This window comes from Chaetura pelagica, unplaced genomic scaffold (assembly GCF_000747805.2).
Source record: "Chaetura pelagica isolate M959 unplaced genomic scaffold, ChaPel_1.0 scaffold265, whole genome shotgun sequence".
In the NCBI taxonomy this organism is placed as follows: Eukaryota; Metazoa; Chordata; class Aves; order Apodiformes; family Apodidae; genus Chaetura; species Chaetura pelagica.
The window spans coordinates 714711-741106 of NW_009953449.1; the positions used below are offsets into that span (position 1 = coordinate 714711).

The following is a 26396-nucleotide window of genomic DNA, read 5'->3' on the forward strand; positions in this document are numbered from 1 at the left end:
GAAAGCCACACTCCTCACTCAAGTGTATGTTGTTGCACAAAATCCTCAAGCTGCTATGGTTCCTCCATCCCTCTGACCTAAGGACAGGTATTAAAGCTAATAAGCTCAGCCAATAATAAATAGATTGTGGTGGGATACTGAAAAAAAAAAAAATCTTAAAAAAAGATAAACCAAACAAAACAAACAAGAAGCTGCATTTCACTAGCTTAACAGTTCAGCTAGTTCAACACTTTTGTAGGCACTGGAAGGCAGAAAAAAGTGTGCAAGAAAAGAAGTATAGAAAAACATGACCTTGGATGAACACTTCTATTATTGGGCAGACCAGAGGGACCAGTTACTCACAACGACTAGCTGAAGACAATGTGGGGTATTAGCCTTCATAATCCCAAAAACCCAGTAATGAAAGTTTGATGCTCCCCAAGGGTTTAACCCCTGAAAAAGGTTTCAGGCACCTAATTCTAAAAAAATTGCACAAAGGCACAATTTGGTATGATTCTCTGCAAATCTTGCTCACTGAGTTTAAGATAAATGAGGATTGAAGACCCCATCTTCCATTTCACTCTCTCTTCCCCTAAGGATTTACAACATAATACAAATGTTAACACTAATTCCACTGATGTTGTGGAATTAGTTCTTCTGAGTAAAAATCACTCAAGTAAGCAACAAATTTTCAAAAGAAAAAGCCCTTAAAAGTATTCCTGCCCCCCAACAAGGCATTTACATTTCTTCTACCATCGCCTCTACCTGGAGGAAGAAGTAGAAAAGTTGTCCACTTTACATCAAGATAAAATGCACAGAAGCTGAGTAACTACTCCTGCTGTTCTTTGTTAGGAAAATATTTCATCTTTCTGAAAATAAAAAATGTGAACACTGATTTTCATTTAAGGTGCTTGTGTAGTTTTAGCAGAGGGCTTTCATCCTGACACACTGAAGATCTGGCTTCTTCAACAACCCAGCTTGAGGATACCAAAATATTGTACTGTAAACAGTGTATTCAAAAGCTTAGACAGACTTGCTCTGTAGAGGGGCTCCAGCCACAGTGTTTTGAAATGCAGCAGCAGAAGGTCCTGGAACTTCATCTTTCTTGGCAGAACTTAGATTTCAGTTGATATGACCTCAATTTGGCACAGGTTTTTGTTTCATAAAACCTTCAGAAAATTAACATACCACATCTATTTTAATGACAGATTCCTGCACAAACATGAAGCTATGCACAGCTGTGGTACCTATGACTTTCAAACAAATTATGAACAATGTAACAAATTAACACAAGCCAAGAAGAGCCACCCATGTATTTATTGACTATTTGCAAGAATCCTTTGTGTAGCAACAGGAAAGTGCTAGAGCAAATATCATAAAACAAAAAAAATCCACATATTTTGCTTTGGCTTGGTTTCACAGAATGGGTTACATCTGCTGCAACAACAACTTAAGAATAACATTTATATTTGCCTTCACTAGTTAAGGAATTTAGCTGCCTAGTATGACAGAAATAAATATACAAAACCAACCAAATTATTTCACAGGGCTGTCGAATTAAGACGTAAGTCCCAGAATGTATCCTAGAAAGCTTTGCCAACTTCAGTCCGTGATAGTTAGAAGTATGTATTTACTTCCATGATACTTCTGTATCACTAAAAGCCCCAATAAAAATGCTACTTAAACTGAAGTTCTTTTGCTGGAAAAGTTGATCCTGATTTGGTGGATCAAATTATCTGTATTGGACAAAAAGTATTTTCTTGCACTTGTATAACCACATGACATTAGAAACAGACTGAAAAAGTTTTTCTAGGTTAGACTTCACCTCTCAAATATAATTTTAGGGATATATCAGTGCTTACACATTTAAAAAAAAGTAGAGGTTTTCATTATTACCTGTGACTGACCACATCCTGATAGACCATTACAACATTATCTTAAAAAAAAGCCAAAGCCAATTAAATCACAGCAACAACAACAAAAAAAGCCCACCTCTAACCTCCCCCTCAAATTCTCAACCATGTATTTTATACTGCTTCACCAAGGCAGAGCAAAGGAAGTTTCAGAGCAGACTTCCATGAGAAATACTTTTCAGTCCTCATTCTAGCGACTTGGAAAGCATGTGACTTTTTCCAACTGTTGTATAGCATTTCTAGACACCAGGGAGACAATACGGTCTCTTTAACCACTTCAGAGGACAGAGAAACAACGAGGCTGTGTACTCCAAGTGGTAAGAGGTCAGTGAACGTCTGTCTGAAATGCAGGCAGTTTCATTAACTGCGTAGTTCTTCTTCGTTTGAGTCACGGGATGTTTGTATCTTGGCTAATCCACTGTTAAATGGCAACAGTTAACACTAACAATATATGATCAATTAGATCGATTTAAGGAGAAAACCATTCAATGGCATTTCACTGTGCAAATGTATTTTGGCAGCTAAGGAGTGTGATTTAAAGATTCTGCAAGGAGGAAGAGAAAGAAGTGTGTTTACTTAGTGGTGTCTGCAATTTTGCATGTCGTTTGTTTTTCTGCTGAGGTAGCAAGTGCTTGAATAAGCCTCATAATAAGATGAAAGCTTCAAAAGTTTTTGCCCGCCAATAACAACCACATGTTTCCTTTTGAAAGCCTGGGACACAATAAAATAAAAAGCTCAGCTAATTTTTACTGATGCTGTCAGTCTGTCTTTCTGAAATATTTTAATGTTGCCTATTTTTTTGAGATACTTTTTGACGGGTGAGGTTTTAGGAAAGGTACAGTATAATTAACTAACCTTTATTTCTTTGAAGAGCTATGCAAGTGCATTTACTGAGGCACCTATAAAATGTCCACTCTAAGACTCAACAACTGACAGGACACGTGAGCATTTCTCCAACCCAGCTTGTTTGGAGCTAGTCCCACACCTAGACCTAGCAAGGGAACTTGGTCCCATACCTGCAGCCCATTCAAGCAAAATTGCCTCTCCAAAACATCTCCTTCTCACTGCCTATCCCTCTGCCATCTTAGGCTTCTGGGTTGAAGATGCCATGTTCTGGTCTAATAAGACTTCTGGTTGATGTATGACATACAACATTGTCAACCTAGTATGAAGTGTTACCAGTTGTAAGCTATGGCTCAATCAGGAGGTCCACAGTAAAAAAAAAAAGAAAACAAAGTATTTCTGCTGGTTCAAAGCTGTTTTAAAATCAGCCCTTAGTTTTGCCAGGCTGCATGAAAAAAATAAAATAAGAGATGGAAAGCACTCTCAGCTAGAGCAGCAGTTTGTAACAATAGAACAAGCATACAATTCCCTAGAAATCAAGAATATGCAATGAGTTTAGAATTTAAAACCACAGAAGCTTTACATTACACACTTGAACTTGTATTTCTTTAAGTAGCAATTAAAAAACATTCCCCAAAACCTGACAGCCTCTCCATTGCATACATTTAATCCATTTGCACGGTTCTCCCACCTCCTACACTCTGCTTCACTGAGCCATCTACACAGTTCCTAGAAGTCAGTTTGTTTATCTGTATCAGAGAGGCACAACTATAAAGACAGTTTGTTCCTGTGGGGTAACTGAAATGTCAAGTAAGATAAAAACAAAAAACACCATTATGATACTTAACTCCAGAAGCTTCAGGCAGGTTATAAATTATGATAAAGACATTACATAATGTAATGATGCATTAAAACAAGTTCCCATTTTTTCAAAAGTAAGTATTAATCTTCAACTAGTATCATTAATCAATCACACTGCACTTACTTTGAAACATGGTAGCGTTCTGTAGAATTCAAAATGCTTTTGAAGCAGCAAAATAGAAGCTTACTTCCAAATTCTTTTCAGGGTGGTATTTATAAATATTTAATCTAACACAATGGTATCACTGTGTACTGCTGTATTGGACATCACTATCCACTCACAACATCTAGCAACTTGTAAGAGTAAACAATTATAGACACACAAAATTGAAACTCTGCAACTCAGTACAGTTGTGTGTTATGTTTAACCAACTCTACAGACAAAAACTAAGTACTATGTCCAGTCCTGGGTTCCCCAGTTAAGAGAGACATGCATACACTGGAGAGAGTTCAGCAAAGGACCACAAAGATGATGAAGTGACAGAAGCATCTCTCCTAGGAGGACAGGCTGAGAGAGCTGGGACTGCTTGGCCTTGACCAGAGAAGGCTCAGGAGAATCTCATCAATGTATTTAAGTATCTTACAGGAGGGTGCACAGAGGACAGAGCAAGGTTTTAGTGGTGTCCAGCAACAGAACCAGAGATAATGGGCACAAACTGAAACACAGGAGGCTCCCTCTGAACATCAAGAAACACTTTTTCACTGTGAGGGTGACCAAGCCCTGGCACAGAGTGCCTGGGAAGGTTGTGGAGTCTCTACTCTTGGAGGCAATCAAAAGCTGTCTGGACATAGTCCTGGACTAGTGGCTGGAGGTGGATCCAGTTGAGCAGGGTGGTAGGGCTGGATGACCTCCAGAGGTCCCTTCCAACCACAGCCATTCTGTGGTTTTATATAAAAACGTAACATACATTTTTAGATATAAAATCCAATACAAAGTCTTAATATACACTGCTTTAACATACACAATCATAAGCAAATAGATACCGATACAAACACTAACTCAAAACCAAGGATGCATATAGTGAATAATATGGCTTGAATGTAGCGCAACTCCTTTTGATGACTGTAAGTCAACGATGAAAGAGCATACTTCCTTATACATTGAGACTGAAAGTAACTAAAGGCACACATGCCTTGAATTGGTGGTATTGTATTAGCAGGGACCACAGAAGTGCTGGAAAAAAAGGCTTCCTTCTCTAAAGTGTGCAAGGAAATCTAAGTTATATATGTCTAAATCTGTAAGAACTGCATATACCTATCAACGGCTATTTTCATGACTAGTTAGGAACATTTAATAGAGCAGCACGCAATTACATCATCATGCTAGAGCAGATACTTGTGAACATTCAAAGCACAAAAATAAAAAGGGAGTATATTTGACAAAATATTCCATTTTCTCTTTCTACTAACTCTAACTACTTAAGTTTTCTTAAACAATCAAGACTATAAGAGCCTTGATCTCTAGCATTCCAGTCACAATACTCCTAACTTTCCTATTAAACACTTAGTAGGTTATACTAAAGAAAACTTCCAAACAACATTTCTGAAAGTTTAACTTCAAAAGCTTAACATTTTTCCAAAGCTTAGAAAGGTAAGAGTGAAATCTTTGTCTTCAGAAATAAAAGCTGAGTCAGAGTGGGGAAACCCCCCCACTATTGTTCATACATTCTTCATCTGAAAATGCAGTGGTTAATTCAGACATCAAGTTCATCAGGCTTCTTACCTTATCACTTTTTTTCCCAGATTTCTTCTTCTTAGGATTATCCTTCCAAAGAGATTCTACAGCAATATATCCTTGAAGACTCCAGTCATACAGCTGTGTACCAGCAACCTGTGGAGCAAAAAATATTTGAAAGCACAAACTTAATAATCTGGGAAATATTATTTTGCTTCTTGTTTAAGTGGTGAAAGACTCAAAACACAAGATCTTTGACAGCTTCCTGTTCAAGCTCAGGGTGTAGGGCATTACTAAACAACTTGAAAAGAAAAAAAAAAAGAACTCATGAGGAATAAGAAAACCCAACTTGCTGAAAACTTTTTTGAAGATTACCTGAAATCCTATCTGTATAAAAAGGGGTGGAATGATGCTGCCTGGAAACAAATCACGTTTTCTTAGTATTTGATGTTCAACATGTTTAACATCAGCAAATTATTTCTTAATTTGACCATACTAATTTTGAAGAAACACACACCAAAAAAATCCCATCTTTTGTCACTGTTTTGCAATTTTATATTTTCACTGACAGAATAGTCAGAGAATCCCTTTCCTTCCTTTTATGTGCTATTTAGAAGTCCTAATTTGCTGATAGATGGCTCTAATGAATAACCAGCTGTCAACTGTCAAAACAGAAGATAGCTAAGAAAGATAGTGTTTGCTATATTATACTATCAGGTAATTTTATTAAAGGAAAAATTCTTAAGTCTAATAAAAGACTCTCCTGCCCCTTACATGATATGGAACTGTATTATTCATAGCAGCCTTTAAAACTGAAGAACGTTAGGTTTTTTAACGCTTTAGTCTCAGGTCAGTACTCACTTTCCTATCATCAGTTTTCTTGCAAATAGAGGATAGTAAAAATGGACAACCTGCCCAAATAGACAGCTATTAAACTAAAAAGAAAAATAAATTAAGAAATAAGAAGGTATCACCCAGGCAAAGCTGGAAAATAAAACTATTAGAATAGAGCAAGCATAAATAATATTTCTGAAGCAGTTTTCTGATGTTTTTGAAACAGTTTCTGCATGAAATTTTAGTTTCTTCTAGTCTCTAACAATATGCTGCTCACAGATTTCCCAAGCCAGATTCTAAGTGTATAACCAATGCCAAAGTAATTTCCCCTCCTATGACCTCATTGCACTTCCCCTTGAACCTCACATACATTTTCAGCATCCGCAACACCCTGTGCCAAAGAGCTCTACCACTGGGCACACATGGTCCACAGAAGCACTTCCCTTTGTTTGTCTGAACAAAATTAACTACACCAATTACGTACCACAATGGTAAGGCATGTGCTTCTGGGCAAAGATTGTGTGAATACTTCACAGAAGTACTTAATAATTAGAATTAAGAGAAAACAAACTCAAATTAGCAACTACATTTCTGAGTCACAACTAAATCTAAAATATAGGCTGTGTTAAATACAAAGACCTAGAATATTTGTCACAACATCTGACAAATATAGTTGTACTTTGGTTTTAAACAAGTCAGTATGATGCACTGAGTTCTCCCTAGATTTGAAGGCAATAAACGTAATCAGAAACAAGCTGTTTTGGGGATCAGTGTGTTATATCTCAAAAATCCCTCAGTTCAACCATTGCAGATATAAACAGTTTTCTTCTTTTTCAGTATAAGGAGTGTTCACTATTAAGCACTTCAACAAAGTAGTTCTGAAAATCAGTGGAACTTTGGCTATGGCTTATCTGGAAAGATAGTGTGATCAGCTGTGTAAGCAGTACAAACCTACCAGTACTGAAGACTAACCACAATACACAGAGGAGTTCTTCTGTCTGCAGTATTACTGACGACACAGTTATCAACATAAAATGAGAAACAATATAAGTAATTCCTTATTCCTACTTCAGAAACACTCCTTTAAAATACTTTAAAACACTCCCAATACCTAAAAGTACAAACTTAAAAATATACTTATTATAGAAGTCACACAACCAAGAAAATTATCAACTGCACTGAATGAGAAACTGGTCATTCGTGTTGCTGGAGTGAAGTAGCTACATCACAAGGTACAGCAATCCAGATAGTCTGCCACATTAATCCAGTGTTTCAACCCTGTACACACCTCCCAGGAGCTGGGACCCACGCACACATTCACATTTCACATTACAAAATACAGCTCTAGAGAGACTGCAAGCTGCAAGTTACAGGGTCAACAGGAACATAGCCAAGATTTTTTTATAACCACCCAATGCATCTTCTCATGAACACAACACTAGAGTCACGCATTAGGCTGGTGTTTTATACGTCTCGTTCTCACAAAGCAGTTGAAGAGCAAGCAGGTGGGTATTGCAGTTGCCACCACTACTCTTGGGAGTAGCAGTTCCAAATACGAAAAGTTAAAGCAACAATCATAATACAAACAGTTCCTTCAATTGTTCAAAGTGTTCATTCCAACATTCATACAAAGAGTTCCTTTCAAAGAGGAACAAGTTTTTCCATTCATCTGGATCTCTTAATTTCTGGAGGATAATTTCCAGCTTGCATACCCTCCATAGCACTTACTCCCTGTCCCTTCTGCCTTACCTTAGATGGTGTGTGCAGCCTGTGGCTGGCTTGAACAGGAGGTGGCACCTGCACCAGGGCTACCTGCCTGCTGCCAAACCGCTGGCAGGGCAAAAATTAAAAATTTGCCCAGGGAGGTGGTACAGACACTGTCCCTGTAGGTGTTAAAAAAACAGGCTGATGCTGTTAAACAGCACTGGTCTCCAAACTGACAAGGCACAGATTTGACAGATGGACCACTCGGTGGATAAGGACTGGCTGGATGGCTGCACCCAGAGAGTTGTGGTCAATGGCTCAATGTCCAAATAGAGGCAGGTGACGAGCGGTGTCCCTCAGGGGTCAGTGTTGGGACCAGTGCTGTTTAACATCTTTGTTGAAGACATGGACAGTGGGATTGAGTGTATTCTGAGCAAGTCTGCTGATGATACCAAGCTGTGTGGTGTGGTTGTCACCCTAGAGGGAAGGGATGCCATCCAGAGGGACCTTGGCAGGCTCGAGAGGTGGGCCAGTGCCAATCTCATGAAGTTCAACAAGGGCAAGAGCAACGTCCTGCACCTGGATCAGCACAATCCCAGGCACAAATACAGGCTGGGGGGAGAATGGATTATGAGTAGTCGTGAGGAAAAGGACTTGGGGGTGGTAGCAGAAGAGAAGCTCAACATGAGCCACCAGTGTGTGCTGGAGCCCAGAGAGCCAAACACATCCTGGGCTACATCAAAAGAACTGTGGCCAGCAGGGCTCTACTCTGCTCTGGTGAGACCCCACCTGGAATACTGTGTACAGTTCTGGTACCCTCAGCACAAGAAAGATACAGACCTGTTGGAGAGGGTCCAGAGAAGGGCCACCAAGATGATCAAAGGCCTGGAGCACCTCTGCTATGAAGACAGGCTGAAAGAGTTGGGGCTGTTCAGCCAAGAGAAGAGAAGGCTCTGGGGGGACCCTATAGCTCCTTTCAGTACTTGAAAGGGGCCTACAAGAAAGCTGGGGAGGGACTTTTCGTCAGAGAAGATAGTGATAGGACAAGGCGTAATGGTTTTAAACTGAGAGAGGGGAGATTTAGGTTAAATATTAGGCAGAAATTCTTCACTATAAGGGTGGTAAAGAACTGGAATGGATTGTCCAGGGAGGCTGTTGATGCCCCATCCCTGGAGGTTTTTTAAGGCCAGGTTGGACGAGGGTTTGTGCAATCTGGTCTAGTGGTAGGGTTCCTTGCTCACAGCAGGGGGGTTGGAAATTGATGATTTTTAAGGTCCCTTCCAACCTTAATGATTCTATGGCATTTCAGGAGATGGTTTACTGGTTAGGGGTTGTAGGGTGGATGGCTGGACTTGATGATCTTGAAGGTCTTTTCCAACCTTGATGATGATTCTATGAATTACAATGTGCTAAAATAGCATCTCTGTTCAATGCAACGCTGTAAGTTTACATGCTAAAATTTGAAGAAACAAGATTGAAAGTCAGACCAAGTGGTCCTCAGCAGGGGCTCTGAAATAGTTTGCAAGTGACCTTGGGCCACCAACACCCATACTAGGTGCTACTGGGGTAGCATCAGCAGTCTCATAAGGCCTAATGTGCATGTAATCAAGCTCCCATATTTCAATTCCGCACAGGACCATAAGCATGTAATAGTGGCTATACTGTGTAAGCAAAGATTACTGAGCAGAATTATGGTTAGCAATTATTTATCTACATCTCACACTGAGAAACTGAACCAAGAATCTGCTGGCTTTTGTACATTGGTATTTTTAACAAAATGGTCGTAGTGCAATTTCCCAGGCATTTCATTCTGCAGCAAACATGGATCAAGTGACCTCAGTTCCTTCATTCCAACCCACCATTCCTGTAATTGTGTCATACTCTCAGTTGTGCCAGCACAACTATTTATGCCTTAGGGACTAAACTGGGCAAGGGATGAGGCATAGGTTTAAAAGACTTAGAAATAATTTAGTTTGTTGTCAAAGAAATCAACTTATACTAGGAAGATTTTCTATCAAGAAGAAGAAAAGCATAACACACACCACTTTAGGAAATTTGAAAAGTCCTAATCACAAGGAACAAAAATTAATGAAAAATACACTGATTTAAGTAACTAAGTTTTTTCCACATGGAAGATAAGCCACAGAAAAGACAAAAAAAATGTATTAGGATTAGCTGGAAAGCAATGCAGTTCCAAAACACAAGATTCCAGCAGAACAAAATAAACTTCAGTATTAAATTCAGTTCCCTTACTACACATATGGTCTGACCACTTGTTCAGTTATACAAATTAAAGTAATATTAGCAGTGAGGAAATAAATGCCTTACAGATTTGTGATTTATTAGAATGACTACTAAAGCAGGCAAAATAGTTAGTCTGTGTATTTAGGTTAGACATCAGAAAGAAATTCTTCACCATGAGGGTAGGAAGGCACTGGAATAGGTTGCCCAGGGAGGCTGTGGGTGCCCCCTCCCTGGAGGTGTTTAAGGCCAGGTTGGATGAGGCTTGTGTGGCCTGGTCTAGAGGGAGGTGGCCCTGCTCACAGCAGGGAGGTTGGAACCTGATGGTCTTCGAGGTCCCTTCCAACCTTAACCATTCTATGATTCTAAGATTTCTTCTATCTCCAGTTAGATTAAGTGTCTGAAAACTACCTTTTACCAATTATCAACTCTGTTGCTATAACTTCACTTAGCAATTCATACATTTTAATTAAAGTTTTCTTCCTGACAGATGCAACAAGTGTTGCACCTCAACAGCAAATATATTTGGCTGTGTTTCCTTCTAGCTCTCCAATGGCAAGACTTTAATGAAGGTGGGAAGCAAAAAGCCCAACACATCCAAAGCTTTTTAAAAGTATGGTCAATTCTGAAAGTTTACCCTATACTCTTCTACTAATGGGCAAGTGAGCTTTCTACTGGCAGCATCCCTTCCTAGGATTACAGAGATTTTTTTAAAGGCCCACAAAACATTTCAAAACAATTACTACAGAGCAAAGCACTTTCAATTTCAGATTAAAGCATAAAAATTATGGACAGTCAGATCTGATATACTTAAAGCTTTGATTCTTTAAGAAAAGAAAAACACAAGAGGTATTAGAAGAAGAAAAACAGTATCTGGGATATCACTTTCTCCACAGTAGTTTTCAAACTCGTATGTCTAGTGTCCTGACAAAGTCAACAAAGCTAAACCTATTCCAATCAATTTCGAGCTCATGGTCTCATATCAAGTTTTTTTGTTACAGTCAAACTAAGAACTGTGAATTAATCAAAGAGCAATCATGCACTTCCAAGTTTTTATAAAATAAACAAGGTATTGTGAAGCTGTTAATAACAAATTCAGTTGAGCTTCTTTAAAAACAGTATCAGTTGGAACACCATTCAATCACTTCCCACTTCAGTGTTCAGAAGGCAATTAGAATTTCAATACACAGTTAGCAACAGAATATGTCTAAGCTGCTTCAATTTTGATGCTTTTTTTCTTGTCACTTTCATAATTTTCACTCCATCAGACTATGTCAACAGAATTTTATGTATTTAGAGCATCTGAATCCTAGGAGTGCTAAAAAAAGATTCCATCAAAGATAAGGGCATCACTACGCTGGCAGAGTTCAAACATAGCATTGCTGACTCTCTTTAAGGCAACGACCTTTCTTATGTTCTTGAGAAGACCATATTTTCATTCTGACATCTCAGCAATTCACAAGTCACCAATACTTCGGTAGCAAATTTACCAAAGCCTGAAATATGAACTATTTCTGACACACTAAAATATGTGTACAATGAGTGGCTAAAAGATGGATTTGAAAAATAATGTGGTGGAGAACTGAGGAATCTGCCAGTACAATTAAGTGTGGGCAGCAAGACATATGAACTGACATCAGCAGGGGCTGCAAGCAATAGTCTGGTCTATTCAGTTCTTTCTTTCACAGGAAATCCATGTAAGTAACTGCAAGTTAACATTTTTCTTATGAAGCAACAAATGCATAAGCAGTAAAGGCAACCAATAAGCAGCAGACTTTTTACTCCATTCCATTTGCTTATCTCAAAATATTGTTCCTATGATTTCTCCATAGAAACTGATCTTTTTTTTTTTTCTTCCTTCTTTCCAGCTCTGCTTTCATTTGTCCTCAAGACATTTTAGGATTCCTTGGTATTGTATGGTATTGTAAGTAAACATGCAAATTGCACTTATTAAGCATACTTATGTTAATTTTTAATTGCTTGAGGTTAGAGATTCAGAAAGGAAATTATGTTCCTCAAATTGAAGACGCTACTGCAGATGTTAGAAAAAGTCACTAAAGCAAGTAGACTATCTGCCCATCTTCCAGCCTAGACTGCATGCTCTTTGACTAAACAAGTATCATTTTGCTAAGTGCCAAGGACACTGACATGGCTTTTAAAACTTCTTCAAAAAAAGTTATCAGCACTGACCTGTGCAATAGCAACCACTTGCTGAGGGTAATACATGGAGGCACCAATACTCATGAGACCTGCAGGATACACTAACTTCTTTATTTTTGAGCCTGTTTCATAACAATAAAAAAACACAAACCACAAAAAACACTGTTAGATTATACAGTAACCAAGATAGCTGAATGGCCCTACCCTTTTACTTATAAGCAAAACAATTTAATTAAAGACAGTTCAGCATATTTTTCTGTTCAGTTCTAGTAGTTTCTTAAGAAATGTGGTTACTCTGATCAGCAATTATTCTTTGAACCTTCTAAAGAGAATATGTCTATTAACATGTTTCCACATAGTGCAAATTACATTACAATTATATTTACTGCAGTAATACACAATTTATTTCAGTACTGAATAATGAAGTAAAAGCCACAGCTAGAAGAATTATACCAATTGATACTCTTTTCTAAACTAAAAGGAAAATTTAGGCAAAAAAAGGTTAGGATAGTATTCTTCGATACATCAAGCAGAACAACAGACATTCCAACACAAAGTTCACTAAGTTACCTTGACTCACACATACTGATGCTCCTACAGCTGCTCTTGTGAGTATTTTTTCTTTATTCACTTGGCAATTTGCCAAGTATTTTAAAGTACTTTTAAACTAAAGTACTTAAGATTATACTATAGGCCTATTGCTCAATCCTCAAGTAAATTTTGAACATTTTAATCAATTTGAACTCTATTCAATTATACAAGTCTAAAATAACTGCCTGAAGAGTTCATCCTCTTGTCATAGCTGGCCACACGTTGTGTGTCCTGGCTGGCCAGTGACAATATGCATCACCAAATCAGTTACAGGGCATGCTGCAGTTTATCCAGTCAGAAAGGAACAACAGAAGGGAGAAAGTACAGGAGAAAAAACAAGCAGAACAGGAGAAAAAAGTCATAGAAGAGACGTACAGGAGTCAGGATGCAGTAGTTTTGTTCCTCATAGAACAGCCTGTTCTATATGTGAAGCCACATGTGCTTCTAATAAAAGAGTAACAGATTTTGAAGAGGGAATGCATATTTGAATGTAACACTTTTTCCAGTAATATACGTTCATGATGAGAAACTCAGCAGTGAACAAGAGACATTCATTAAGTGATGTGGGTATTCTCATGCAGAGGGAATTAGGTACCAATTAGCTCTAAGAAAGCATAGAAAAGGCAAATTTCATTGCATTTCTACAACCCGAAAAATTATTCTTTTGTTGTTCCCATCCTGGGAATGGGGAAATTTCCTTTGTGATAGCTTATCAGTATGCCTACAACATCACTGCAGAAATAAATGTAATAGTTGAAGATATTAATGCCTTGCAGCAGGCTGCTACCTGCTGGAGATACCCATTAGAAGCAAGTTTAACAATCCTGTATCCATTCCACTACTACTGAACACAGCTGGAACAACTGATCTTCAACAGCATTTTAAACCAAGCTGGATGACTCTGCAATATTCACACAATTAAATTCTGAATACCATATTTCCTACTCATTGGGCAGCTTTATCTTCAAGTGGTATAGTTAGACCTGGAAGATTTTATCTTTTTCTTCCAAGGGGGCAATTCTTCCAGTGATACCAAGCGGGAATGCGTTAAAAACAGAGGAAATTAGGTGCCAGCTTTTGTACCATCAAAATCAAGGGGCACTTCCTTCTACAGTTTGAATACTGACTGTTATTTCCAGAAAGTATTGTAAATTATAACAAGACAAAAAGTTTACAAACTCTGGCCCCCATCCTCAAAGATTCACAAATCAGACATTTCTATTATGAGAGATTTTTATTTTTATTAACTTACAACCCTCTAATCCTTCAGATCCAGCCCCAAGACTGCACTATCCCCCTGGAACCCCAAATCTGCTAACAGTCATAAAGGCTGGAAACTGATCTCATTCACAATCATATAAATCAAGAGGCATAAATCTGAAGATAAAGTACTTCAAATGGGTAAAGCTGAAGGCCTTGATTTTAAAATCTAAAAAATTAGGAGAAAAAAAGAAAATTAAGTATTTTGAGGAGTGCATGTATAACTGTACATATTCACGGAATGCTTTCTATTTCCTCATAGCCAAGCACACACTTCATTTGTTCAAAAGATAAAAGCCTCACAAAGGAGTATTTTTATCCAAAACAAGTCATCACTAGTATTTAAGTTCTAAAACTTTACAGTTCCATTGCCTACAAGTTTTCTTCTTGCATTATTTCATTTCACTGCACTATCTCAATACAAGCACAAATTACTTTTCACAATTAACATTTCTTAAAATAAAATGTAATTCTATGAAAGCATTAATATATTAGTTTCTTCAACCAGCATGATTAAATTTATTGTATCACATTCCTATAGCACAAAATGTGCATGTATTTATAGTATACCCAGCATTGACAAGTATTTTTGCTGAATCTCACCATCTGCAGCAGCTCTCTGCCTGGACACACAATACTTGAACTTGAATATACAACTTACTGTATATTATCATAGTTCAAGAATGTCTGTGTTTTACTGTAGTTTGTACCCTTCTAGTTTTCTATATTGGTATATGGGATCTAGAGCTTTTTAGGCTAAAAAAGAAAAAATCCTTTCCTACTTCTTCTATAACAAGCTAGAACTGGAAAAGATCAAAGGTTGTGTTCCAGTAACAGTTACAGTATTCATAAACAATAATTTAAGGTTACTGCACACCTTTTACATGAATCTCTTTATAATTGGACGAAAATAGCAGAAACATGCTTGTACAGTTAAATCATATCTCATGCATCACAATTAAAAATTAATATCCAAAAGCCTACAAATAAATTATTTATCCCAAATCATAGTATATGCAGCTCAAAATGTCCCCACTTACCTCTAGCAAGAAACAACCCAACAATTCCAGCAAAACCTATTACACCAAGCCTTGGATAAAATCCAGCAGGGGGGTTTTGGAGAAATTCATAGCCCTCTGAAAATAAGTCAGAACAAAGTGCTTTTATGTAATGTGAAAGTATTTTTGTGATAAGGAATCATCATTACATGCTGGCAATTGTTACAAAACATAAGAGTTATCAAAACACATTTAACTATCATGCATATTTTAGATCTGCTGGCATAAAATTCAAAGCCTTTGAGATCTCTGGTAACACATGAATGAAACTGAACATTGTATTGTATTTACCAACTTTCATATAAGCTTTTGCCTTTGGTCCTGAGCCATCTGTCTTGTTTTGCATCTCAATTTTGTGTTTTTAAATGAGCAGTAAAAACCTTTGCAAAATGGTTTCTTACATTTACATGTTAACAAGAATTAGTTTCAGTAAAACACTGTACAAAAAACAAATCACAGAACAAAGGAAAGACACAACATAAACAAAGCTCACTCTAAGATGGGAGTCTGATGGGGGAATGGAAAACTATGAAACAACATTCCATACAAAGTAGTTCAAAGGACTGAGACTGTTAAGTTTATGGGAAAGAGGTACAGTATCTGAAATGAGCTCTAGATAGCAGCTGTGCTCAGTCCTGATGAGCCTAAGTATGAAAGGATGCTTCCAAAACAAAAATAAATACCATTTATTTTGGATTAATTAAAAATTATTCCGAGATTCAAGGAAGTACATCAAAATGAAATGGTTAAACATTGCAAACAAAAGGTCTAACACTTGCAACGAGTAATACACACTGCAGGAAGCTTCAGTTACTAGGCTGAATCAAGCAAATAAGGCTGGCTGGGAATAAATTGTGAGGGGATTTTTCATTCTTTTAGTGCATAACTGTTATTTTTTGTGACAATGGTCGATATAGACACAGGTCGCAGCTTTTAATTGTTTACAAATGTAGTGTCATAATGACATACAAAGGAAATTTAAACAGATACAGAGTAAAAATAAAGTAGTATCAAACGCATTAAAAATTATACACATACACTGTTGGCCGTTAAACAGAAGATACAGCACAGTCCTGCATTTTAAACTGCTATTTAAGAAAACTAAACTGATTTACCTCTACCATGCTCAACAGCTTTTTCTAATTTGGGCATAGCTTTGGCATAAAGGTCCTAAAAAAAAAAAAAAAGAAAGGAAAACAACAGTAAATAGATACTATGTAAGTAAAATATTAACTACAGATTGTGACTGACTTGTGGAAGAAAAAAAAAAAAGCAAAAAAAAAAAGCACTGGCTCCCTAAAATTAACTCCTTTTTTCTACTTCTACCCTTCACTTAAAGGGCTATGCTTGCTCAACATTACATCTGGCATCATGTGCAGCTTTTTCTCAAAGTAGTATTTGGGAATAGATTAAATATAATACCTCAAAACCACCAATATTTCAATGAGTTCCTGATCAGGCAGCTGAAACTCAAGATTATCTCAGGTTTCAGTTTCATGACTCCTTCTGCAAGATGGTAAAATTCTACTTCCCAAGACACTATCTTAGGCTAAGAAAATTGCATTTTTTAAAGTGACTGGGAAAATGAGAAGTCCACACAATGTCCAAAGTAAATTATCAAAAAGCACTGCATCAACCCCACAAACCAGTTCTAGATTCTCTTCTCAGACTGAAAATATGCAGAAAGAACTCACACTGCCTTCTAACAAAGTAGAAAAAAAAGATCTCAATAAAAGCAACCCTGCTAATTGTTATTATGCTAATAATCCTTTGGGCAGGCAGTGTAAGACTGCTTCTCAATTAGGGAACAAATTCATAAATATGTATGTCCCAAACTAAAGCAGAGAATAGTCTCACAACACCACCTGAGCTGTTATCTGTGCACAAGTGAAAGCATTTGTTTAGGAGACTGCATGGGGCATATATCTGGAATTTTCACTAACTGGAAAAAGTGACTTAAAAAACCAACACTTGTAATGAAAAAAAACATTAGCATGCAATACAGAACATAACTCTAAATAGATGTTGGTCTTATTAAAAGCCAAAGAAAAAAGAACATGCTCTAAAGACCCCAGAGGCTAAGTCCAATCTTCTATTGTAGTCCACGCATAATTGGCTCATTTCTGCAGTTGTGTTTTGAACTAACACTCCATTACAGTTAAGCAAGCAATTTTAAAAAAGTAAAATGCTTATATGAATGTAATCAATTTTATTTTCATTATCCTGGGTTATGCTTTAATTTTAAAGATAATTGAAAGACAACTAAAATGTAATATTCTTTAACAAAGTGGGGGAACCAAAACTATCTCTGACTGCAGTTAAACAAGCAAGATGACCCAAAACTCATAAATTTTATAACTCTGCTTCATAAAATGAGTCAGTAAACCACTGCCAGGAAATGGCTTGTTGTGTGTGAGCAGAGAAGCACATCTTATGTAAATGATCACCACACAGACAAAAAAATATACAGGAAATAAGACAACAACAGGCCAATGAGACATAAAGCATTGTTCAAGGCCTACAGTCAGTCCAACTGGGCAATGAACCTCATATCAAATTTCATTTATAGTTAGTTCCCACAGGCAAAGAGAATCCATGTATTTTGGAGTTCAGAGCGCTAACTATACTATAAAAAAATCCCCCTTCTTCAAAACCATAGTCAGTACTCCTGCTGGTTTCACTTTAGAAACACAACATTAGACTGACTAACCCTGAGTATTTCTGAAGAAAACGTTTCTGTATTGTTAAAGCTTAGTATCACAGCACAGAACTTTTAAGCAGAAAGGACACACTGATCTCAACAGCTTAGCTTTCTTTCTACAGAGAACTGGAAGAACAGCTTGCAGCTTAAGAGGATTCAGAACAGCCAGAGAGCAAAGTAGAGGATCACCTAAAGCTGCCAAGAGAGGCAACCAGATGACAAGGATGCCCTTGCTTCAAATTAAGCCTCAGCATTGCTCAAGAAAGAGTAAGAAAGCCATCATATTACTCCAGTCTAATACAGACAATTTAGGCCTTGATTACAAATATCTTGGTTCTCCTCTATCCTCTAAAGACAATTCTTGTATTTAATGGCTGTTTAGTATAAACATGCTACCTAATAAATTATAAAGTGCTGGGGTAAAGTCTGGGTGTCAGGTTTGCCACTGAGAAGTGGCCTGAGATTCTCTCTCTTCTGGAGAGCCATATTCCTTCTCCTCGAGATTCCAGTTCAGAAAATACTGGTTTATTTTCTGAAGAGTTGTGTTGTGTCACAGTTGCAGTGAGGGCAACTCAGCACTGCTGCTCCAGAACACACTGCTTAATAATTTATAGCATTCTCCTTGAGTGTGGAAAATGTAAATGTAATCACTCTCCTGGTCTTCCTTAGTTCCAAGACAGTACCAAATCCAGATATCCCTAGATACCTTTAAGCTTAAAGATTATTTCAAATAATAATTCTAAGCTTTAGTTAATTTTCTTCAATTCTTTTGGACAGATAAGAAGCGTGGAAAACAAGGAGTTAAGTTCAGCAAATTAGCAGAAAGAAACAACTGGTTTTGTATGAGGAAGAGGTAAACATTATGACTTGAGCTGTAGAAAATTCTAAGTCACACAGGACTTTAGAAAACTGTACAGCTACTAACTTTTACTTTGCTGCTATCTATTGATTCTGTGTCTAAAAACAAAATCCCAGCTCAAGACTTACCACTGAACCACTACCAGATGTGATATAAAACCATTATACCTGACACCAGGCTGTATATGGCTCCATAACATGCCGTAAATGTGAAACCCCCTCTTCCAATTCGGTTTTTGGATTCTCCACATATTTAGTCTCCTGAGCTGGAGAGGAGTAGAGTGACAGCTGTGAATATTAGCAAACAAGACATTAAAAACAAAGCTGTAATTGTGTAAGTAGGTCTTCAGGGCATGAACAGACTAACCAGAGAACACCTAGCACAGTGTCTACTACATAAACAATGCATAATAAAAATTCAGGCATGGCTGTGAGACAACCATTATGAGCAAAGTTTAATTATATACTATGATGAAGATGACTTCTAATTGCTGCACAATTCATCCATAGCTGCTGTATGATCCAAGTCACAGGTTATAAATTAATTATTAAAGTAGTTTAATAAGAACACAAATCATCATTGTGAGAAATGTTTCTTGTCTTAATCAGCCCTTTTGGCTCCCAGTTAATATACTAGATGTACTAGAACTCTGAAATCACAATCGATCATTCTCTGTATTTGCATAAGCCATCATTAAAGAGTCTAAGTAGCTTCTAACAAAGTTAACAACTGACATAAACTTGTCTGTTTGTTACTAAGCAGGAAGATGGTACCACATCCCAATGCTGCTGTCATTAACCACATCAGCAACTGACAGCACTAATAGCACCATGAGGCCTAGCAAGTAGGAACTGTACCATCCACCTGAAGAGCAATGGGCATCTTCACATGATAAATTCCACTGTATTTAGCAACACAATGTATTTATTAGAATTACCTAAACATAGTTAAAATTGTATTCCAGTAACAAAAAAAGACCAAAGCCTATCCTGTTGAAGATGAACAGTAAAGATCAGCTCAAAACAAAACTTCTGAAAATTCCTAGCATTTATATACTACACTGATGTTTAGCATGAAGAGCTTTTATTTTATAGGCCATTTATCCTACATGTAGTAATTTATAGTAAACAGATATTTACCCATACTGTTGTACAGAAGTGGAGCTAGCCCTCTTCTCAAGATAAGTTGGAAAACAACTGCATAATAACATCATAATAAAAAAAACTGCTAACCATAACAAAATACATGACACAGAAACTGTTGAATACTTAAATAACTCATGCAGCAGGACTTCCCATAATACTTTAAAAGACAAGTATTTCAGGTCTCACTTCCCTAGGAAATCCAGTCATCTCTGGGAATCATAGTCACAATCAGTTTAACTTAGATCCTGTTAGACAACCTAATAGTCATAGCTTGGACAAGGACAGAAGTCTCAAAGATAAGGATATTTCCATATATTTTATGAAACTAGACAGCTGACTGTAGATACCCAAACAAACATACCCTGTGACTGCTAAATAAAGCAGCCAAAACAAAGCAGCTTACACATTCTGCTTTGCTGAAGCTGATGGGCAAGCCAATTAATTCAGCTCATATGCAACTTAAAGCTGCCTAATTCCTGACTCATGCCAGCAGTGGTATAGGGCATGCGACAGCTAAGATTACTTCACTGGGGTGAAGCCAGGGGATTGCTTCGACTATTGATCCTCTCATGTTATGCAAGCAAACTGCCCATGCAAATGCACCAAAAAAAAAGAAGACATGTATACACAAAACTAAGTTGTATTTAGCTTCACTCTCATGTTACAACACTATACCTTGGCTTGAAGTATCCACAATTTTTGAACAACTACAAATTCTCATGGATACAAAGCTGGTTTTAGTTACAAACTGCAATATTTTTTTTATGTTGGAGACTTTTAAAAGCATGAACAACAATGCTGGCGAGTCTACCCTTTGAAGGGGTATTTTAAAGTTCCACTTGTGATATAACAAAAAAACCTGTAGCATCTTACAGAAACAATATAGTAACAGGTTTTTATTACCACTGCTTATTATATTGCTTAGGTCTGAATGCTGTAAAGAAAGGAAAACTGATACAATTCTGTAGGCTAAAATATCAGCTTCAAAGCATTGCCATACAAGAATTTTGCCTGTAAAAATGAGAATTACTGTAATTTTAGAAAAAAACCCCACATTTCTGATTTGCTGTATTACTAGAGAACATAAAAGAAATTTTCTTAGAATTTGCCAATGGTACTTGTGATAAAAAATACACATAGTTACCTGGATAGAAAGCAAAGAAAATATTCCTATGGATTTGAAATATGACCACAAGTAAGATTATAAACATAAGAAAGTAATTTTTAAATTAAGAACAGAAGGCTTTAGTGTATGAAAAATACCTTGCACACAAGCAAGCCTGACGCTATCAAGCGGAGGGTACCAAATGCAACCCTCAGGTAAAAGAAGCAAAACAACATCACCACCTCGAATACTGAAAACTGAGAAGCAAGTTGAAAGGCAAGAATATAAACGGTGAAGAGAGATGCTTTCACACATCAAAATACAATGTCTTTCAGAAATCTGCAGATATTTCCATATAGATAGAAAAGCACTAGGTTACTACCTGGTAGGTTACTACCATACTTACCTCCTCAACTTTCAGCAAGTCCTTTTTGGAAGTCTCCTTCTCTGAAGAAGAAGCATAAACCTGGACAGAGAGGAAGCTCAGGCTAACAGGGGTGGCCCCCAGCCGAATTACCTAGAAACATTATGAGATATGTAAATCATTAGGTTACAACACAATGGCAACATGTTTGAACACATCCCTGTAGAGAAAGGATATGGCCCTGCATACAATAAGAAGTAATATATTAAGGTGCTAAGAAACTAGGAGTAAGGGGAGTCAGTGGTACACCAGCTACTGCCCTCAGGCACTCAAAATAGTAACACGAAAATTCTTGAGATGGTATTTAGAAAAGTCTAAGGGAGACAGTAGATATAAATGCTAATCTCATAAATTTTCATCTCACAAAAAGGTTGTCTGGTTTCTCTCACCTGAAACATAATTTTTGTCAACTTCCTTAGTATAGATATTAACAATATTATATTAATATTCTAAACAACTTTGTGTACATCCATAACACCTCCATTTTGCTGTAGTTAGTACTGGAAAGTTCCTTGGTTTATTTCTAGTTATCTTCTGTGTCTAGATTTAGGAAAAGAAGAAAAAAGGTACCTACAGTTGAAATTATCAGAACATAATCACTGCTTTCTCAGAATTTTAGGAATGTCTCTTACTCTTCTGTGAGAACCATGAATTATAGCACATTGGCACAGATAATTGACTGTTTTTGAATACTTCAGATTCAAGCCAGTCACACAACAAAACCACCATGAGTACGGTGAATATAATTCTTCCTGTATTTAGAACGTACACTAGATTGTATTTCGTCACAAGAGAGGCTGCTTTAACTTAAAAACCAGAAGATAAAACTCTTAGCTGTGTTGCAAATCAGGAACACACAGAAAGCATTTTCCAATAAACATAGATCCTTATTAACAGCAATGTTTAACTCAAGAAATGGCAGTTCCAACAGGAAACCTTTCATGGTCTCATGTTACTGCTCAGATAAATGCGTGCAGAGTTACAACAGCCTGTGTTTTGTTGCACCAGGTTACAGCGTGAGTGTATCTAACAGCCTGTGGTCACCAAACTGGAGAGGTCTGGCTCTGTTCATGACATCCATTCCCAGAAGTCCTGCTGCTCACCTCGCCCTAGCTTTGGTGGCTGGACGTTTCCACCACAAGGCAATTCACCTCACCAATTTGGCAAAAGATTAATCCTGAAAAAGAAGCAGAGAGCTTTGTGCGGGGTTATTAAGTTGAACCCATCCATGAAACAGTTTGATAAACACCAGAGGAACTGTGTGGCCAGGGAAGAGGGGGTGAAAAAGGAGAAGGCAGCAAGCCCTCTACCTTTTCAGAAATAGTCAGGGTACATTACATTGACCTAGCTGCTTGTGAAACTGAAGCCTTGGTCAAACCAATACATCCTTCATGCTGTTATGATGTTAACTGACCTAGCCACAGGACAATTAATCTGAAAGGGTTTTTTTCTGCCCATTGAAGTGCTGTTAGAAAATGGCTTTACAATTATCCAGACTACATGCTCACTGTGTATATAGATCAGCACTTGCGGCTTAAATTTCTTCCACTGCTTTGCAGATGGAATATTTAATATATGTAACCAAAAGACTCCTCAAGCTCAAAACTAGACTACATAGTTGTCAAGTTTCCTGAAAACTTTAATTTAAATGTAGAGAAACAGTACACAAGAACTAGGTCATGGGATCGCTTTTTAGAAAGACATTAAGGATCTGATGGATCAAAAGGTATGGAAAAACTTGCTTAAAATGGAAGTTTTTCCTTATTTGTACTTATGGACTCATTATTACAGCACTATAATGAAACATCACAATGATGGGATCAGGTCTGTTTCACAGCCAAGGAAAGACATGAATATTCTCTAATAATGTTTGGATAAACAAAGATTTTTCACATACTTTCATTAACCAAGATGAAAACATGAAGGCCACTAACCATTAACAACTGTAGAGTATATTTCCTCATTCTTTCATTTTTTTTCACTGCAAAACTGTTCAGTCACTGAAAAGGCAAAAATCTGAAATGCATTTTAATTCTGAAAAATATGCTATCAGTAAAAAATTTCTTGCTCGTGACTTTTGGAGTGCTTAAGAATGAAACACACCTAGAAACAGACATCAAGATATTCTCTACCCCATTCACTTTTTTCAGAGCAGTTAAAATTTGTTTAAACTACTAGTTACCAGAAGAGCCATATTCAGTGCAAGTATTTAATGTGAGCCTAAATTTCAAACAAGCCTAAAACTACAAATAGCTTTAGCACAGCACCTACTAAATTAATGGTGTACACTACACACAGAAGAGGTGAGCAGTGGGGGAGGCTTTTGAAATAAGCTTCAAAACCCACAGTTTCAGAGAAAGCCACTGAGGGACAAGTGTTTAAAACATAATTCCTGAATATGGCAAAAGTCTGTAACATCAATAGACATGCATAGTTTTTACATGTTCTATTTGACATTTCTACAAGTGTTCTTTGCCATTAAAAAAAAAAGTCAGCAGCAGCATAAAAAAATACTACTTTAATAAAAAGTATAACTTATTATTAACAACCTCTGTTTAGGAAAAATTAATCCAGTCTAGTGTCCTAAACAACAGATGTGGGGTTTGCTGCTACTCAACATAATTTATATTGTTTGAAAATTACTTAAATGTCACCAGCAAAAACAGTAAATCCAAATCCTTTAAATATTTGAGATTTGTACATAAAGATGCACACAAACAATGAATTATAAGAATTTGTTTGTGAAACCAAAATGGTTTCTTATTTACATATTAAACAACATGAAATTAACCACTAAAAGTGCAAGAAGAATCTTTCCTTTAAAGTTCAAAGAATACTGCAATGGTCTTCTACATCAGCTAAGTTTACGGATAACAACTGGCACTGAAGTACCAAATAGACACGCACACAAAAAGGCTTATTCAGCAGTATGAAAGATTAACTGTCCTACTTTCTGTTTCCAAAATTCACTTTATGACCTCATTTCTTAACTGTATATTAACCACATAAAACACTTTGATTAAGCTGTGCCTTTAGTCTGTTTCTCTTACAGCTATTCAAGTGACACCAAAAAGTAGAGCTGACATTCTTCTCTCTAGACATTTTTCTGCATTGATTTTAAGTTAAAAAGATATTAAGGTTATTCCTTCCTCTGAAGAGCTCAACTTTTTCTGTAGACACCAGATCACTCATCAGCAAATGCCATCTGAAAGTTAGAGGGAAAAAGACTATCTCATTTCATCTTCCATTGCCTTGCTTTACTGTTTTTCTCAAAGTTCTTAATTGTTCACTAAAAATTCCTTTGGGAAGAATAAATCCTGTACTGGTTCTCAATACAAAGGGAAAAAAGAGCTAAAGATTAACCAGAACCTTTATCTTCTTTTTCTCTTGTATGTGGTTTCTCAGTTCACTTGTTACTGTCACCCTGTCAAAACTGGAGAAAGGAAGAATAAAAGGAAAAAAATCCTTAATCTTACTTTTGCAAAGACTGATATTTACCCTAAAGCATTAAGCTGCTTCATTTTTCTCTTCTTTTTCCACCCTTCCTACCTCTCAACCCCAGCTAAATAAAACAAAACCCAAAGTCTTGAGTACTTCTGCTTCCTGAAGAACAGATATCAAGGACAAGAAGCTACCTTCTCCTTTTGCTCTTAATGCAAAAAAGTAGGTTGGCCTGAAGCACTGGAATATGCCTAACCTCAATGGTTGTATAAAAGTAGTATTATTATGCATAATACCTACACCCCAGGCTAACTTCTAACCCCTTCAATAACAACTCAGGATCACTTAACAGGATTCTCAACAATTCTGAGCTAAAATCCTCACATAAGAATTCGGGCAATTGTCCCAACATTAAAGTACAAAAGCTGTGTCAAGAGTAAAGCAACTGTAGGCTGCTCAGCTCATCAATATATTGCTATATTATCAATATTTGAGAAACCAAAAAAGGTACAAATGAATGAATTTCAAGATTTGAGTGGCACCAGTTTTTAAAAGACTGCATCTTCTCAAGTGGTGGTGTCAACAATTTGACTGCAACATACAACTTGCTTTTACTCTGAAGAGATCTGGGCTCTTCTCATCAGAGGCAAAGCCCTCCAAGATATTTATCTAACTTAGGCCAAATCTCTTCTGCTCTCTCCTCACAGATTTTGCTGACAATCTACACACAAAAAAAGGGACTTTTGAGAGGTCACAACTGTACAAATCTACACTGCAATATGACTAACTTGCAGCTCCATGTTGCTGTGTCCAAGCAGCAATTTTAAATAACGAACGTGGCGTTTGTGTGTTTCTTTTTGTACAACACGGAGAGGGTGTGCAATTTTGAAATATTAAAGAGAGATTATGCAGCTGCCACAAGCATAAAGCTAGCAGCTCGTGAGAGTTACAAAGTACCTTGGGTACAGCTGCCACCAGATAAAACAGAGAATCACACAACCGTCTGGATTGGAAGGGACCTGGAAGACCATCTAGTTCCAACAGCTCTGCCATGATGCCACTGGAGCAGGTTGCTCAGAGCCCCATCCCACCTGGCCTTGAAGGCTGGCAGGGGGGGGGCAGCCACAGCCCCCCTGGGCAGCCTCTGCCAGCGCCTGGGCACCCTCACAGAACATCAATTCTTCCTCAAAGTAAACGGATCCTATTAGCTGCAACTTTTTAGAGATCACTGCGCGGTCACAACGCCGGGGCCTCCGCTACCGCGTTTCGGCACCCAAGTAACAAAAACCCGATTTAAAACCGGAACGTGCAGAAGGGAGCCGGGGGGCGGTGTGGCCCCAGGGCCGGGGACCCCTGCCCCGGGGGGTGCTCCTGCCGGGGGGGGGCCAGGGCCCGGGGCCTCCGCTACCGCGTTTCGGCACCCAAGTAACAAAAACCCGATTTAAAACCGGAACGTGCAGAAGGGAGCCGGGGGGCGGTGTGGCCCCAGGGCCGGGGACCCCTGCCCCGGGGGGTGCTCCTGCCGGGGGGTGCCCAGGGCCGGGCCCCCTGCCCCGAGGGGTGCCCCTGCCCCGGGGTTGCCCCTGCCCCGGGGTTGCCCCT

The 26396-nt window shown here is 37.7% G+C and overlaps 1 protein-coding gene across 1 annotated transcript in view; it reads right to left on the reverse strand.

Moving 5' to 3' along the window:
- The window catches only part of APOO (apolipoprotein O), a 38787-nt gene that overhangs the window by 4208 nt on the left and 8183 nt on the right, over positions 1–26396 (reverse strand). Inside the window, exons 2-7 of the mRNA XM_009998497.1 lie at positions 21336–21446; positions 18847–18966; positions 16235–16289; positions 15102–15197; positions 12241–12332; positions 5320–5427 (exon numbers count right to left, since the gene is read on the reverse strand). Coding sequence (XP_009996799.1) covers positions 5320–5427; positions 12241–12332; positions 15102–15197; positions 16235–16289; positions 18847–18966; positions 21336–21446 — 582 coding nt within the window. The remainder of the gene's footprint in view (positions 1–5319; positions 5428–12240; positions 12333–15101; positions 15198–16234; positions 16290–18846; positions 18967–21335; positions 21447–26396) is intronic.